Here is a 12024-nt window from a genome sequence, read left to right on the forward strand (position 1 = left end):
CTAGCACCACTAAAGAAACATTCTCATCAGCTAAACCGAAGTGGACAGATCCTCCAGTTATCCAAAAAGGAATGCATTTAAATAAATATTTCAGTGAGCAACCTAGTGCTACCTGAAATATATTTATTTTAGAAAGTGGAGCACCACCAATGGTGGTTCTCTCACCAATGGTGATAAATAAAGGCAGGGCCGATACTAATAGCTTATAAACCGAATGCACAAATAATAAAGTGCAAAAAGTGCCAAAAATCTAAAAATACGTAATGCATATTAAAGACAGTGATAAATGCTAAAAATACAGACTATGTAAAACCTAAATTTATAGGAAAATAAGGAAGTATAGTACCGAATTTATATATATATATATACAGTATATATATATATATATATATATATATATATATATATATATATATATATATATATAAACAATTTGTGTGCCAAAGTTCTATTCAATTACGGTGCACCAAATACTACTCACTTAACGTGCACTCAACAAAGTGTCCATGTGAAGAAATTCCAAAATTTCGCATGTGCTCCACGCTGAACTGAAAATGGTATAATATTCAATCCAATATAAAATAAAGTGCCCTTGCAAGATGTGTAAATGAGGACCATTCCGAATAAGAAATATTATTATGTTCCACCTAAAACTGAAAATTCCAATTGTGCTACACACAAAATTCAAGATTGTGCTCCATCCACATTAATGCAAATTATAGTGCTCTAGTGAACTCCCTCTGGACAGATATTACTCACCAGAGACAATGAACCTTATAATTATAAAGGTCAGCAGGGCATGAATGAGGTATACATTATAGGCAAGCTGATCTCCACTCCTCTTCCTACACACACCAGGTTAACTCCAGCTGCATATAAAATTAAAAAAAGAAAAGGGGAACTTAAAACCATAAAACCAAGTTTATTTAAAATAAATTACAATGCACACTCACATTAACAGGTGACCTTTACACATGAGCACAACAATAATTGGCCCAATCTCCTAAGGGAACACTGCCACTTCTACCGCTCTGTAACAGAAGCTGGCGTGTGTTCCACTGTGGTTTTAACCAGGAAATTTGACACCCAGAAGTGAGGTCACTGCTGAGTAGAACATGCTCCAACGCATTTTGTCAGGATTGACATCATCGGGAGACTGCTCACCAACTCACCAATAGGACAGTACATCTTTTAACAGCAAATATTTTAAAGCCCAATCTGGGAATTTGTTAAAATCTACACTTGCAGTAGGGCCCCCTTACAACAAAGGTTAAATGCTCTATGGCAGGGGTGTCCAAATTTTTTTCAAAGAGGGCCAGATTTGATGAAGTGAACATGCGTGAGGGCCGACCATTTTGCCTGACATTCTTTGAACCATTCAAATTCGGTCTAAGTGTGTTCCTCCCAGCACTAATACACACTGCCCAACAAGAATTGTCTTGCCTTTGTGGCTGTGTGTGAGTAAAGAGTTAAGCTTGGGCGTATTATTTGAATATACCGTATTTATTGGCGTATAGTACACGCCTTCACTTTAAGAGCGACGTTTCAGGATTTTTTTTTTAATAAAGTACTGTGAAGCAAAATAAGGGTCAGTGCCCATCTGCAGCCTCACAAGTGCCCACCTGCAGACCCACCAATGCCAAGAATGTAGCCTCACCATTGCCAGGAATGCAGCACCATTGCCAGGAATGCAGCACCATTGCCAGGAATGCACCCGCCATTGCCAGGAGTGCAGCACCATTGCCAGGAATGCACTTCCCATTGCCAGGAATGCAGTACCATTTCCAGGAATGCAGCACCATTTGCCAGGAATGCAGCACCATTTGCCAGGAATGCAGCACCATTGCCAGGAATGCACTCACGAGAGCCAAAAATTAATTACAGGAGAATCTCCTGTTTACACAGGGGCCTCTTTAATAGAAAATTCCGCCTTCTTTGATGGACAGAACAGTCGTCCAATGGCAGGACGGGACTTCCTATTACAGGGGCCGCCCGTAAACAGAAAAATTCTCCTGTGTGTGTACGGCGGAGGCGCTCGTCCCGCCTCCTCCTTGTCCTGTTCCACGGCATATACATCTTTTGTGGCCCCAGCGCTGGGAGATCGTCAGGGCCACAAAAGATATATATGTCTAAATAACCCGGCGGGCCATTCAAAACCAGAATGCGGCTGGACTTTGGACATGCCTGCACTATGGGATAAAGGCAGCATTACTTATAGCTCTGGGGCTGTCCTCTACCCCCCCGAAAAGGGCGGTCTCTCTGTGTCATTGCGTACTATGCAGGCCTATTAACCCTGCATTGTACGTGAAGGAGGCAGATGTGCGGTTGAAAGCTCCTTGGAAAAGAAACTTCACAAGGCTGTTTGCACAGCTTGAGGAGGGACCCTGCTGGGGTGAGGAATAAGGTAAGTATTATACGTTGGCCATGTACCCCTAGGCTTATTGAGCAGTTACCCTATGCAGTGCAGGCAGATGACCACTGCAAGTATATTTTTTTGTCTATACACTCTAAATGCATATAAATATTTTCCAAGCCTTCACTTTATAAATTCAAACTCCTACATAGAATATAAGTATATTTTAGGTTACAGAGCTGACCCTTGCATCTTGGGGGCTCCGTTGGTTGAGTCAGAGTGCGAAATGGTCTTTTTCATAGGAATACATAGTGGGCATTAGGACCAGGGTGCATTGTGCAGAAGTCGCTGGCAGTGCTGAACTTGTGTGTGAAGGCGAGGCAGTGTTGCTGCCTATTTACAGTACATCTGTTCATCAGATCTCAGTGCAGTATCACAACAGTGCAGAGATCACACATCTGTACTTGTTTCCCTACGATCAACTGGGATGAAATGATAACACTGCACCAGCACAAGGCAATGAAAATCCAGTCTATAAAATGACATCTATAGGAGAGGAAATATTTTATTACTACCATGTGGCATTTCATTGAATACTTTTTATCCTGAAGAAATCCAAGGGATTACGGTGACCTGTTTGTTTATCCTATATATTTCCTTACATTGACTGGAAGGAATTTATCTGCAGTGGGCTGGTTGGTTTAGAGGAGAGGGAAAAAAAAAAAAGAAAAGAAAATATACACAGTAGGAGCATGCAAGTGGAATGCAAAGAGGAAATACGGACCTGTATGGGAAAATACATGTGAGGGAAACTGATCTGGAATGAAGATAATTGCAAATACCATGACGGTGTGTGTCTTACTGTGCAACCAAAAACATGTTGTTGAGGAAGAGGTGCAGATCCCTGCTGTGCCAGCTCCAAGTCCTGGTCCTACTTCTGGCATTGGTTCTACTGCTGGTGATGGTGGCTATTCTGGACCCAGAGGTACAGAGTGAAGACAGCTCTGGTTATATTTACCAGCACCATGGCACTGGGCAAAGATGGGCAGGTAGCTACTTATTGGAGCAGTCTGAAGATGCCAATCAGTATAAAGTAGAGCTTCTTTCGCCGCTGTCTTCTCTAAGGGATGAGGAGCTTATTGCCATTGGGATTCCTGGACACAGTAAAAACCTTGAGAAGATCAGGAGAAACATTTATAAGATTGTGAAGCACTCCAAGAGGAAGGATGAAGTTAATATTGTAACACAGAGTTGGCAGACTGAGAATGGAAGGAACAGACATGAGTTTAATGAAGATGTAAACCAGAAAATTCCTTTACATAGGACAGTACCAGAGGGTCGCCATCCATTGTGAGTATTGAAAATGATGATCTGGGAATAATGCTACACAAAAAAACAGAATGCCTTTGGGATGCTGACCATAGACATGCTGGTTTTAGCATTGTAGACATGGCAGGCTTGATGTAATACTGATCTTTGTAGTTCCATTAAAGTTGGGATAGAATATCTCCTCTGGGTTTGTCATATCACACAAAATGTTTCAGTGCCTGCAGTAAAGAGTAACAGCAAAGCATATGATCCTGGAAGTACAAGTGGTGTTCTATGCTCAGCAGTTTTCCAGGACATGCAAGCCTATTAAGTAAAAGGCTGCATATTAAAAGGAAAGTAGGTACAGGTTCTTCTCAATGAAGGAGGAGTGTTAGTACTGGGCACCTATAATTTTGGTGAAATTTGGCCAATTGTTTAGGCAATACATCTCAGGGTTATTTGGGAATTTCTACTGAGATTCATGGAAATCTCTTTTGAGAGAATTAATTGGCTGCCATTGTTGACCTCTCCTGTAAATACTTGTTCTCTAACTGTCATATTAATCCAATGAATTTGTTTCTGAGGCCCCGTACACACGACCGAGTTTCTCGGCAGAATTCAGCCAGAAACTCGATCGGAGCTGAATTCTGCCGCGAAACCCGGCCGTGTGTACACTTTCGGCCGAGGAAGCCGACGAGTTCCTCGTCGAGCCAAATAGAGAACATGTTCTCTATTTCCTCGTTGTTCAATGAGGAAAGTTGGCTCTCCGAGATCCTCGGCGTCTTCACACAGAACTCGACGAGCAAAACGATGAGTTTTGCCCGTCGAGTTCCTCGGACGTGTGTACGGGGCCTGAGTCTTCTAAATCACTGAGCTGGAATATGCAGATTGAGAGTGACTTCACTCTGATTTCATCTGCAGAATTTCTATACTAGTTCAGGGACTTAGAAAGCATTGAAGCTGAAGATATTAAGCAACTAGAAATTGCAGCAATTGTCAACAATACCAGTCCACATATTTCATTCAATACAGGTTTCCTTTAAATGGAATCTAAACCCAAAACAAAATGTGATATATTGCAGCTTACCACGCCTTGCATGTTGTGGCTGCATTAGTTTCAGTTGTAGACTTTTTTTCCCTTTATTTTCACCTGATGATTCTTTCATCTGTATCTATTGAGGAGCAGCAATGTTACCCTAGGACTACAGAACAACTCTGTAAAGCGGAGGTTCACCCAAATAACATGTATATAAAATCATATTCTTTATACTTCCAACATGTACAGTACTGTATGTCCTTTTTTTTTGGCTCTACCTTATTATGGCTATTTTCCACCCAGGTTCCGGGTACTCAATCCCGCGGGAGTAGCCGTTTCTATGCAGAGGCGCAATGTCACCTGAGACTTCGCCCAGATGATTGACGTCCTTGAGAAAAAGTCCCCCCCCCCCGCGCCCCCTTATTGCGTAGGCGCGTCACGAGAGTCACAGAGTTTCCGAAAGTAGCCGAACTGCGAGTCAGCTCTACACGGCATCTGTGCACTGACTAGGAGCCGTGTAGAGCTGACTGCGCAGGCACCGTATAGAGCTGACTCGCAGTTCGGCTACTTTCGGAAACTCCGTGACTCTCGTGACGCACCTACGCAATAGGGGGGCGCGGGGGGGGGACTTTTTCTCAAGGACATCAATCATCTGGGCGAAGTCCCAGGTGACATTGAGCCTCTGCATAGAAACGCCTACTCCCGCGGGAGTGAGTACCCGGAAGCTGGGTGGAAAATAGCCATAATAAGGTATGTAGAGCCAAAAAAAAAGGGCATACTGTACATGTTGGAAGTATAAAGAATATGATCTTATATACATGTTATTTGGGTGAACCTCCGCTTTAATATGAAAAGGGCAGGTTTCTATAGTCCACATAACCAAACTGGGAAGACGGATAACTTTTTTCAGTGCACAGTAAGTTACGAGAACACTAGATTTTCGACAGGATCAACAGGTATTGTTCTGTATTTCCCGAAAATCGACTTAAAAGAGAAGTTGGACTTTTTTTTAAATCATATTTACCTAGGTGGATGCAGCATCGGTCCAATGCTGTATCTGTCCCATGCCAACTCTAAGGCTGAGAACCAAGCCATTAAAGACCACTCAACGCTCGGTTCTCAGAGATCTGTGAGCAGAGAACTGGTGACTGTCAGTCACCACTCTCTGCTCTGCCCCGCCCATGCTCACTGGAGCACTGGGCTGTGGAGGTGGCAGAAGCAGGTCCGGCTCAGGCTCTCGGCGGCTTGCTGAGAGGCTGAGCCAGGTGCCGCTCCAGGTATGTGGGCGGAACCCGACTTTATTGTTGCAATCTTGCCCCAGCCTGGGCTGGCTCTGTGACTTCAGCCAACAGTGGGCTCCAGTCCACTCTCTGATGAAAACAAGTCACAGGAGTGCAGAAAGAACTGCACTCCTGTGATCCACATGAGGAGTACAGCCAAATGAGCTTTGGCTGTACCTCTCCTTTAACCTAAAGACTGCAATCTATTACACTTTTGTTCTTGGGTTTGGATACACTTGGCTAAATTCAACCTTTGGACCAACGTTTTTAGTTACAGTATGTACATAAACCTTCAGTATTGTCTTTTTTGCCCAAGAACTTACTGTTTCAATATCTATCATTTCCTTTCCCTGCATTTACTTTATCTTCCATGTGACCTGTTGGTAAACTGCAGAGGACAATTTCTATGATTCAGAGATGGGCAGGAAGGGTAAATGGGGGCTGTAGGTGGTAATGGTGGGTAGGAGCGGTGGGCAGGAACACTGGGGAGGGTGTTTGACATGAACAGTGAGTGAGAGGGGTGGGGGGGAACTTTGATCAATGTCAGCACCCATTGAACTTTGCCCTGCCCCCATTGTCATAGGATGGCTCCCCCTGCTATCAAGCTATACTATGAGGAGGGAGAGAGGTGATGCTGATGCTCTCATGCACATCGCTGGATCGAAATCACACTCAGGTAAGTATAAAGGTGGTCATGAGGGGGATACTGGACACAGAAGGTTTTTTATCTTAATGCAGAGAATGCATTAAGGTTAGAAACTTTAAGGCTTTAAAACCACTTTAAGTGATGGAGGATCGCAATCATTTTTAGAGACACGTAAAACTGAGGAGCCATGTTTTTAGTACCAAAAGCCCCAAGACAAAATGTGTTGCTTCAAGTTCCTGACCCTGAAAATGTATGTACCATGGAGCAGCTGTGCACAGCAACCAATCAGCTTTTAGCTTCAGCTTCTTCAGTTAAGCTTTGAAAATGAAAGCTAAAAGCTGACTGGTTGCTATACAGGGCCCGTGCTACCACTAGACTGCCGCCTAGGGCACCCTGCTGCCTAGGGTGCTTGGCCGCTGGTGTCCCTACTCACTTCTCTCTGCAGCAAGCAACTAAGTCTCAGCATCAGCAGGCAGCCACCACTCCATTCGCACATAGTGCCAGAGGCGCAGCACCTGGCGGAGGACTGTATCTGTGTCCAGACTCCCAAATAAATGGAAGCAAGCAAACACTCATTGATGATCACTGGTAGGCTGCATTGATGGGCGCTGGAAGGCTGCATTGATGGGCGCTGGTAGGCTGCATTCGATGGGTACTGGTGAGGCTACATTGATGTGTGATGGTAGGTTGCATTGATGCACTGGGGAGGCTGCATTTGATAGGCACTTCATTAGAAAGGTGGGGCATACATGGGCAGCTGGCAAAGGGGGTGAAGTCAGGGGTGGAGCCAAGGGGAGAGACAAAATTCATTTTCGCCTAGGGTGTCAAAAATCCTTGCACCAGCCCTGTTGCCATGCACAGCTGCTCCAGATTCAGCCTGCTCCAATCTTAATGAATTGCTCTTAAAATAATAAAGGCCACATTTACCTTTGAAACATGTTATATTATGGGTGTAACATGTTCCAGCTCGTGCCCTGCTCACCCACCTCACCCCTTCCCCTGTGACAGCAGCCGCTGTCACATTTTAAAATCTGGGTTATGCTGGAAGAAATGTCTGCAGGAGGCTGACAGTGTCCCTCCGATCCACTGACTGCAGCTACAATGCTTTGTGGGCTCCTGTAGGCAAAAATAAAGAATTTACACTTTTTTTCTGCGAAAATATATGTATTTATACATTTTTTCCTAAAAGGTGAACTTAGCCTTTAAAACTGACAATGTTATAATCCTTTAAATCGCCTACTTACAATACTTATTTTACTTATACTTATACAATACTACTAAAAATGACTGCAGGAATGTCTTTGCCGCAAACATATTCAGTTCTGATGAGTCAACAAAACTTTTATAAAAAATTCTCATGAATGTTATTAGTAGTTATTATGTCAACCAAGTTGTAATTTTGGTTTAGTTGTATTATACATGGCTTTACTAAAGTGAAATATAATTTCAGCCATGACCTAGAAGCAAGCAATTAATGATAAAAATACATTTGAAAAAAATCTAACTTTTATCTCTTAACATATTATTCTTCAAAAAAAATGTGTTGTTTTTTGGAAAACACAGTACTGTAGCCACAAAACTATGCTGACATAGCACAACTGGATAATTTTGGTAAATAGTCTCACAATTTATTGCGTGACGATTTTCAACTTTAGTAAATCAGCCCATGTGGCGTCTGACAGAATGACATAATGTAAGATCCAAAATATTCATGCATCACTTCTTCAACGTGCATAATAAAATTTAAGAATTTTGTGGAAATTTGGAGTGAAAGAGATCATGCTTACTTCTTGATGATGCTTGGGTGATGAGTCACTGAATTTACTCAGCTTTAAAAGAAAGAATAAAAACTGCAAGTTTACAATATACTAATGCCGCGTACACACAGTTGTTTTTTGTGATGAAAAAAAGACGACATTTTTAAAAACGTCATTTAAAATGACCGTGTGTGGGGAAAACGTTGTTTTATGTCTTCTGAAAAAGACAAAAATTTTTTTCGAACATGCTTACATTTTTCATGTCGTTTTTCAAAACATTGTTTTTTGTGTCATAAAAAATGATCGTGTGTGGGCTAAAACGACGTTTAAAACGACGTTTTTAAACCCGCGCATGCTGAGAAGCAAGTTATGACGCGAGCTTGAATGGAACAGAGTGCCGCCGTACGCGCTGAACGTAACCGCGCTTTGCTAGAGCATTTTGAAAAAACGATGGTGTGTAGGCAACGTCGTTTTTTAAAATGAAGTTTGAAAAACGTTTTTTTTTTCCATGAGAAAAAACAACGTTTTTTTACAAGACAAAAAACGACCGTGTGTACACGGCATAAGAAGCAGGTGGTGGCCTGTTTATTAACCTGCCTGGCGGTATTCCCGAGTCTGACTCGGGGTTAGATTTTCCTGCTGCGAGCGGTAACCCCGAGTCAGACTCGGGCTTGCCTCGCTAGATCCACAGGCATGGTTTACTTACCTTGTCCCTGGATCCAGCGATGCCACCGCGCTGTGTGAGCGAGCGGGACCTCGCTCGATTCACACAGTGCCTCTGTGTGACGCCGATCTCCGTTCCCTGCGACGTTACGACGCACGGGGACGGAGAACGGCGCCAAATTCAAAAAAGTAAACAAACACTTTACATACAGTATACTGTAATCTTATAGATTACAGTACTGTATGTAAAAAATACACACACCCCTTGTCCCTAGTGGTCTGCCCAGTGTCCTACATGTTCTTTTATATAATAAAAACGTTTCTTTCTCCCTGCAAACTGTAGATTGTCCATAGCAACCAAAAGTGTCCCTTTATGTCAAAAATGGTTTTAGATCAGCTAAAAAACAGCGATAATAAATTATAATCACTTGCAGAATTATGCGATAGCGATTTGTGGGGAAATTCGTCATAAAAAAAATAAAATAATGACAGCAACAATTCTGCAACTGAGCAAATTTCAGTGATTTTGATTTGATTACATTATTGAATAATTTTTATTATAATTATATTATTATTTGTTATAATTATTTATAATTATTTATTATATTATAATTTATAATTTTGTTTTTTTAAAAATGTCATACCCGGGATGCCTATTAGAATCTTGTTTGGTCAGATTTAAGTGAGTTATTTCTAAAAATTACAGACCTACAGTATAAAACGCCAAATTTCCTTGCAAATAATGGTACCGCTTTCAGCATGTTTTTTCTGAAAGAATCATACCGCCAGGGAGGTTAATAGTCAACTTTGGTTTTATTATACAGTAGTTTATAGGGGGATTTCTAAGTTATTTATTTTTACTTTTTTTGTGGTTTGTGAAATATGAGAATTGTTTCAATAATGAATGAATGATATGCACCTATTACTTTTATTTTTTTTATTTTTTTATTGCAGGTATATTATGCTCTATTTACTAAATTAAATGCTTTTTGCATGGTTTGTTAGCCTTTTTTTCACAATCAGAGTTTATTAAAAGATTATGAAGCATACATTTGACATTGGCACATTGAGAGATTATGTCATGTTAGCCTTTTATATGTTTCTTCTTCGTCATATTGTGAAAAGGTGTGGTTTATATACCATACCATTCCCTGAGGGGAACAAAGAGAGATCAAAAGCAATCCTGAGAGTTTAAAAAAATAGCAGGTAATCTTGTCACTACTTTTAAAATATATTTTGTATTTAAAAGTATAATAATGTAATTCCCTCTAATTTGTGTTATATTGCTTGTCTGGAGCTCAGTGCTAGCAGTAACCTATACTTCATACTGTTGATATTCCTTCAAAAAAAATAAGTGTAAACAAATCTTTTTAGTATTACAATTATTACTAAAACTTTACGGGCAACCAACATATTTTAATACTACTTTTGTTGTATTAAAAACATTTCTGTATTTAAAGCCAAGGGTAGTCAAGGGTTAGAACCTCTGTTTTTTATTTAATGCCTATATTCCTGCCAGGGAGGTCCACTCGATAAAAAATAAAAACATTTGAGTTGTCATCTGAACAGCAATAGAGGGGGAAATCTTCCAATGGGGACGTTGTTTTAGTGACATCTATCTAATGCCTCATAAACACGACTGGTTTTCCCATCGGAAAACCTGCGATGAGAGCTTTTGGCCGGGAATCCCGACCGTGTGTATGCTCCATCGCAGTTTTTCCGACGGAAAAACTACCGGACAAAAAAAGAGAGCAGGATCTCTTTTTTCCCGTCAGGAAAGAATCCTGGTGGGAAAACCGTTCGTCTGTATGCTTTTCCGACGGGACAAAAAACGTGCATGCTTGGAAACAATTCGACGCATGCTCGGAAGCATAGAACTTCATTTTGTCGGCTCGTCTTAGTCTTTTACGTCACCGTGTTCTTGGCAGTCAAAAGTCCACCGGACTTTTGTGTGACCGTGTGTATGCAAGGCAGGCTTGAGAGGAATTCCGTCAGGAAAACCGGTCGTGTGTACGAGGCATAAGAGGGTTTTTCTTTGCTTTAAAGAGATGTTCTGTCACTTCCCTCCGTGTCTACAGGACAGGAAGTGAGGAAAAATCTCCCCAGTGGGACAAATATGGCAGACAAGCCTCTAATTTCCCAGATTTCCCCTGATAATGGGGTTTGCCCTTCTTTTCTCTATTCAGAATTGTTTTGGCATTAGCTATACATTAAGGAAATCTATTTTCTTTGCTACACACAGGTGTCACCAGCAGATTTACAATGAAAATCTCCCTACAACCAGTGTCATTATCTGCTTTCACAATGAAGCCTGGTCTACACTGCTGAGGACAGTACACAGTATTCTAGACAACTCTCCCAGAAGGATGTTGAAGGAAATTATCTTGGTAGATGACCTCAGTTATCAAGGTAACCTCTGATGCAGAAAGACTTGTAATTCGAGAAATACAGTGGCTGGCAATTTTTTTATATGTGTTAGTAGCCTGGCTGTCGCTGGCCTTTATATTTACAGAACCTCCTACCCCACAGCAGGTATAGAACCAGAAACACTCTCTCTTGGAGAGTCGCAACTCCAGTCCTAATTCAGCAATTTAGTAAAAATACAAACAATAGTTATTTTTGACAACTGAATATAAGTGTACTTGAAAAATCTCCTTTCATGTTGTGAGTGCTGCCTGCCTGCTGGCCATCTCTTTCCACAAATTTGTGAATTCCCTGTATGCTTTGGAGCTTCTTTTCTGCTGTTTACCTTCAAAAAAATAAGGACCACATATCCCATGGTACCTTGCTACCTGCACGTTGTGATTCCTGTACTGACACCACCCCTTCAAACTCATTCATTTAGCACCTCTGTAGTTCAGAAGGCAAGCTCTGTGAAATGTGTGACCCAGTAGTGTCTGCTCACAAGGCATGTTGACTATGTGTCAGAAAAAGAAAATAAAGGTGTTGGGGTCTTCACAAATTAGTGTAGCACAGAACCC

General features: G+C 41.5%; 1 protein-coding gene across 1 annotated transcript in view; it reads left to right on the forward strand.

Annotated features, from left to right (window-relative positions):
* The first annotated feature begins 2736 nt into the window (after nt 1-2736).
* GALNT15 (polypeptide N-acetylgalactosaminyltransferase 15) overlaps nt 2737-12024 on the forward strand; it is a 40479-nt gene continuing 31191 nt past the window's right edge. Inside the window, exons 1-2 of the mRNA XM_040352952.1 lie at nt 2737-3703; nt 11286-11452. Coding sequence (XP_040208886.1) covers nt 3231-3703; nt 11286-11452 — 640 coding nt within the window. The 5' untranslated portion in view covers nt 2737-3230. The remainder of the gene's footprint in view (nt 3704-11285; nt 11453-12024) is intronic.

This window comes from Rana temporaria, chromosome 5 (assembly GCF_905171775.1).
Source record: "Rana temporaria chromosome 5, aRanTem1.1, whole genome shotgun sequence".
NCBI lineage: Eukaryota > Metazoa > Chordata > Amphibia > Anura > Ranidae > Rana > Rana temporaria.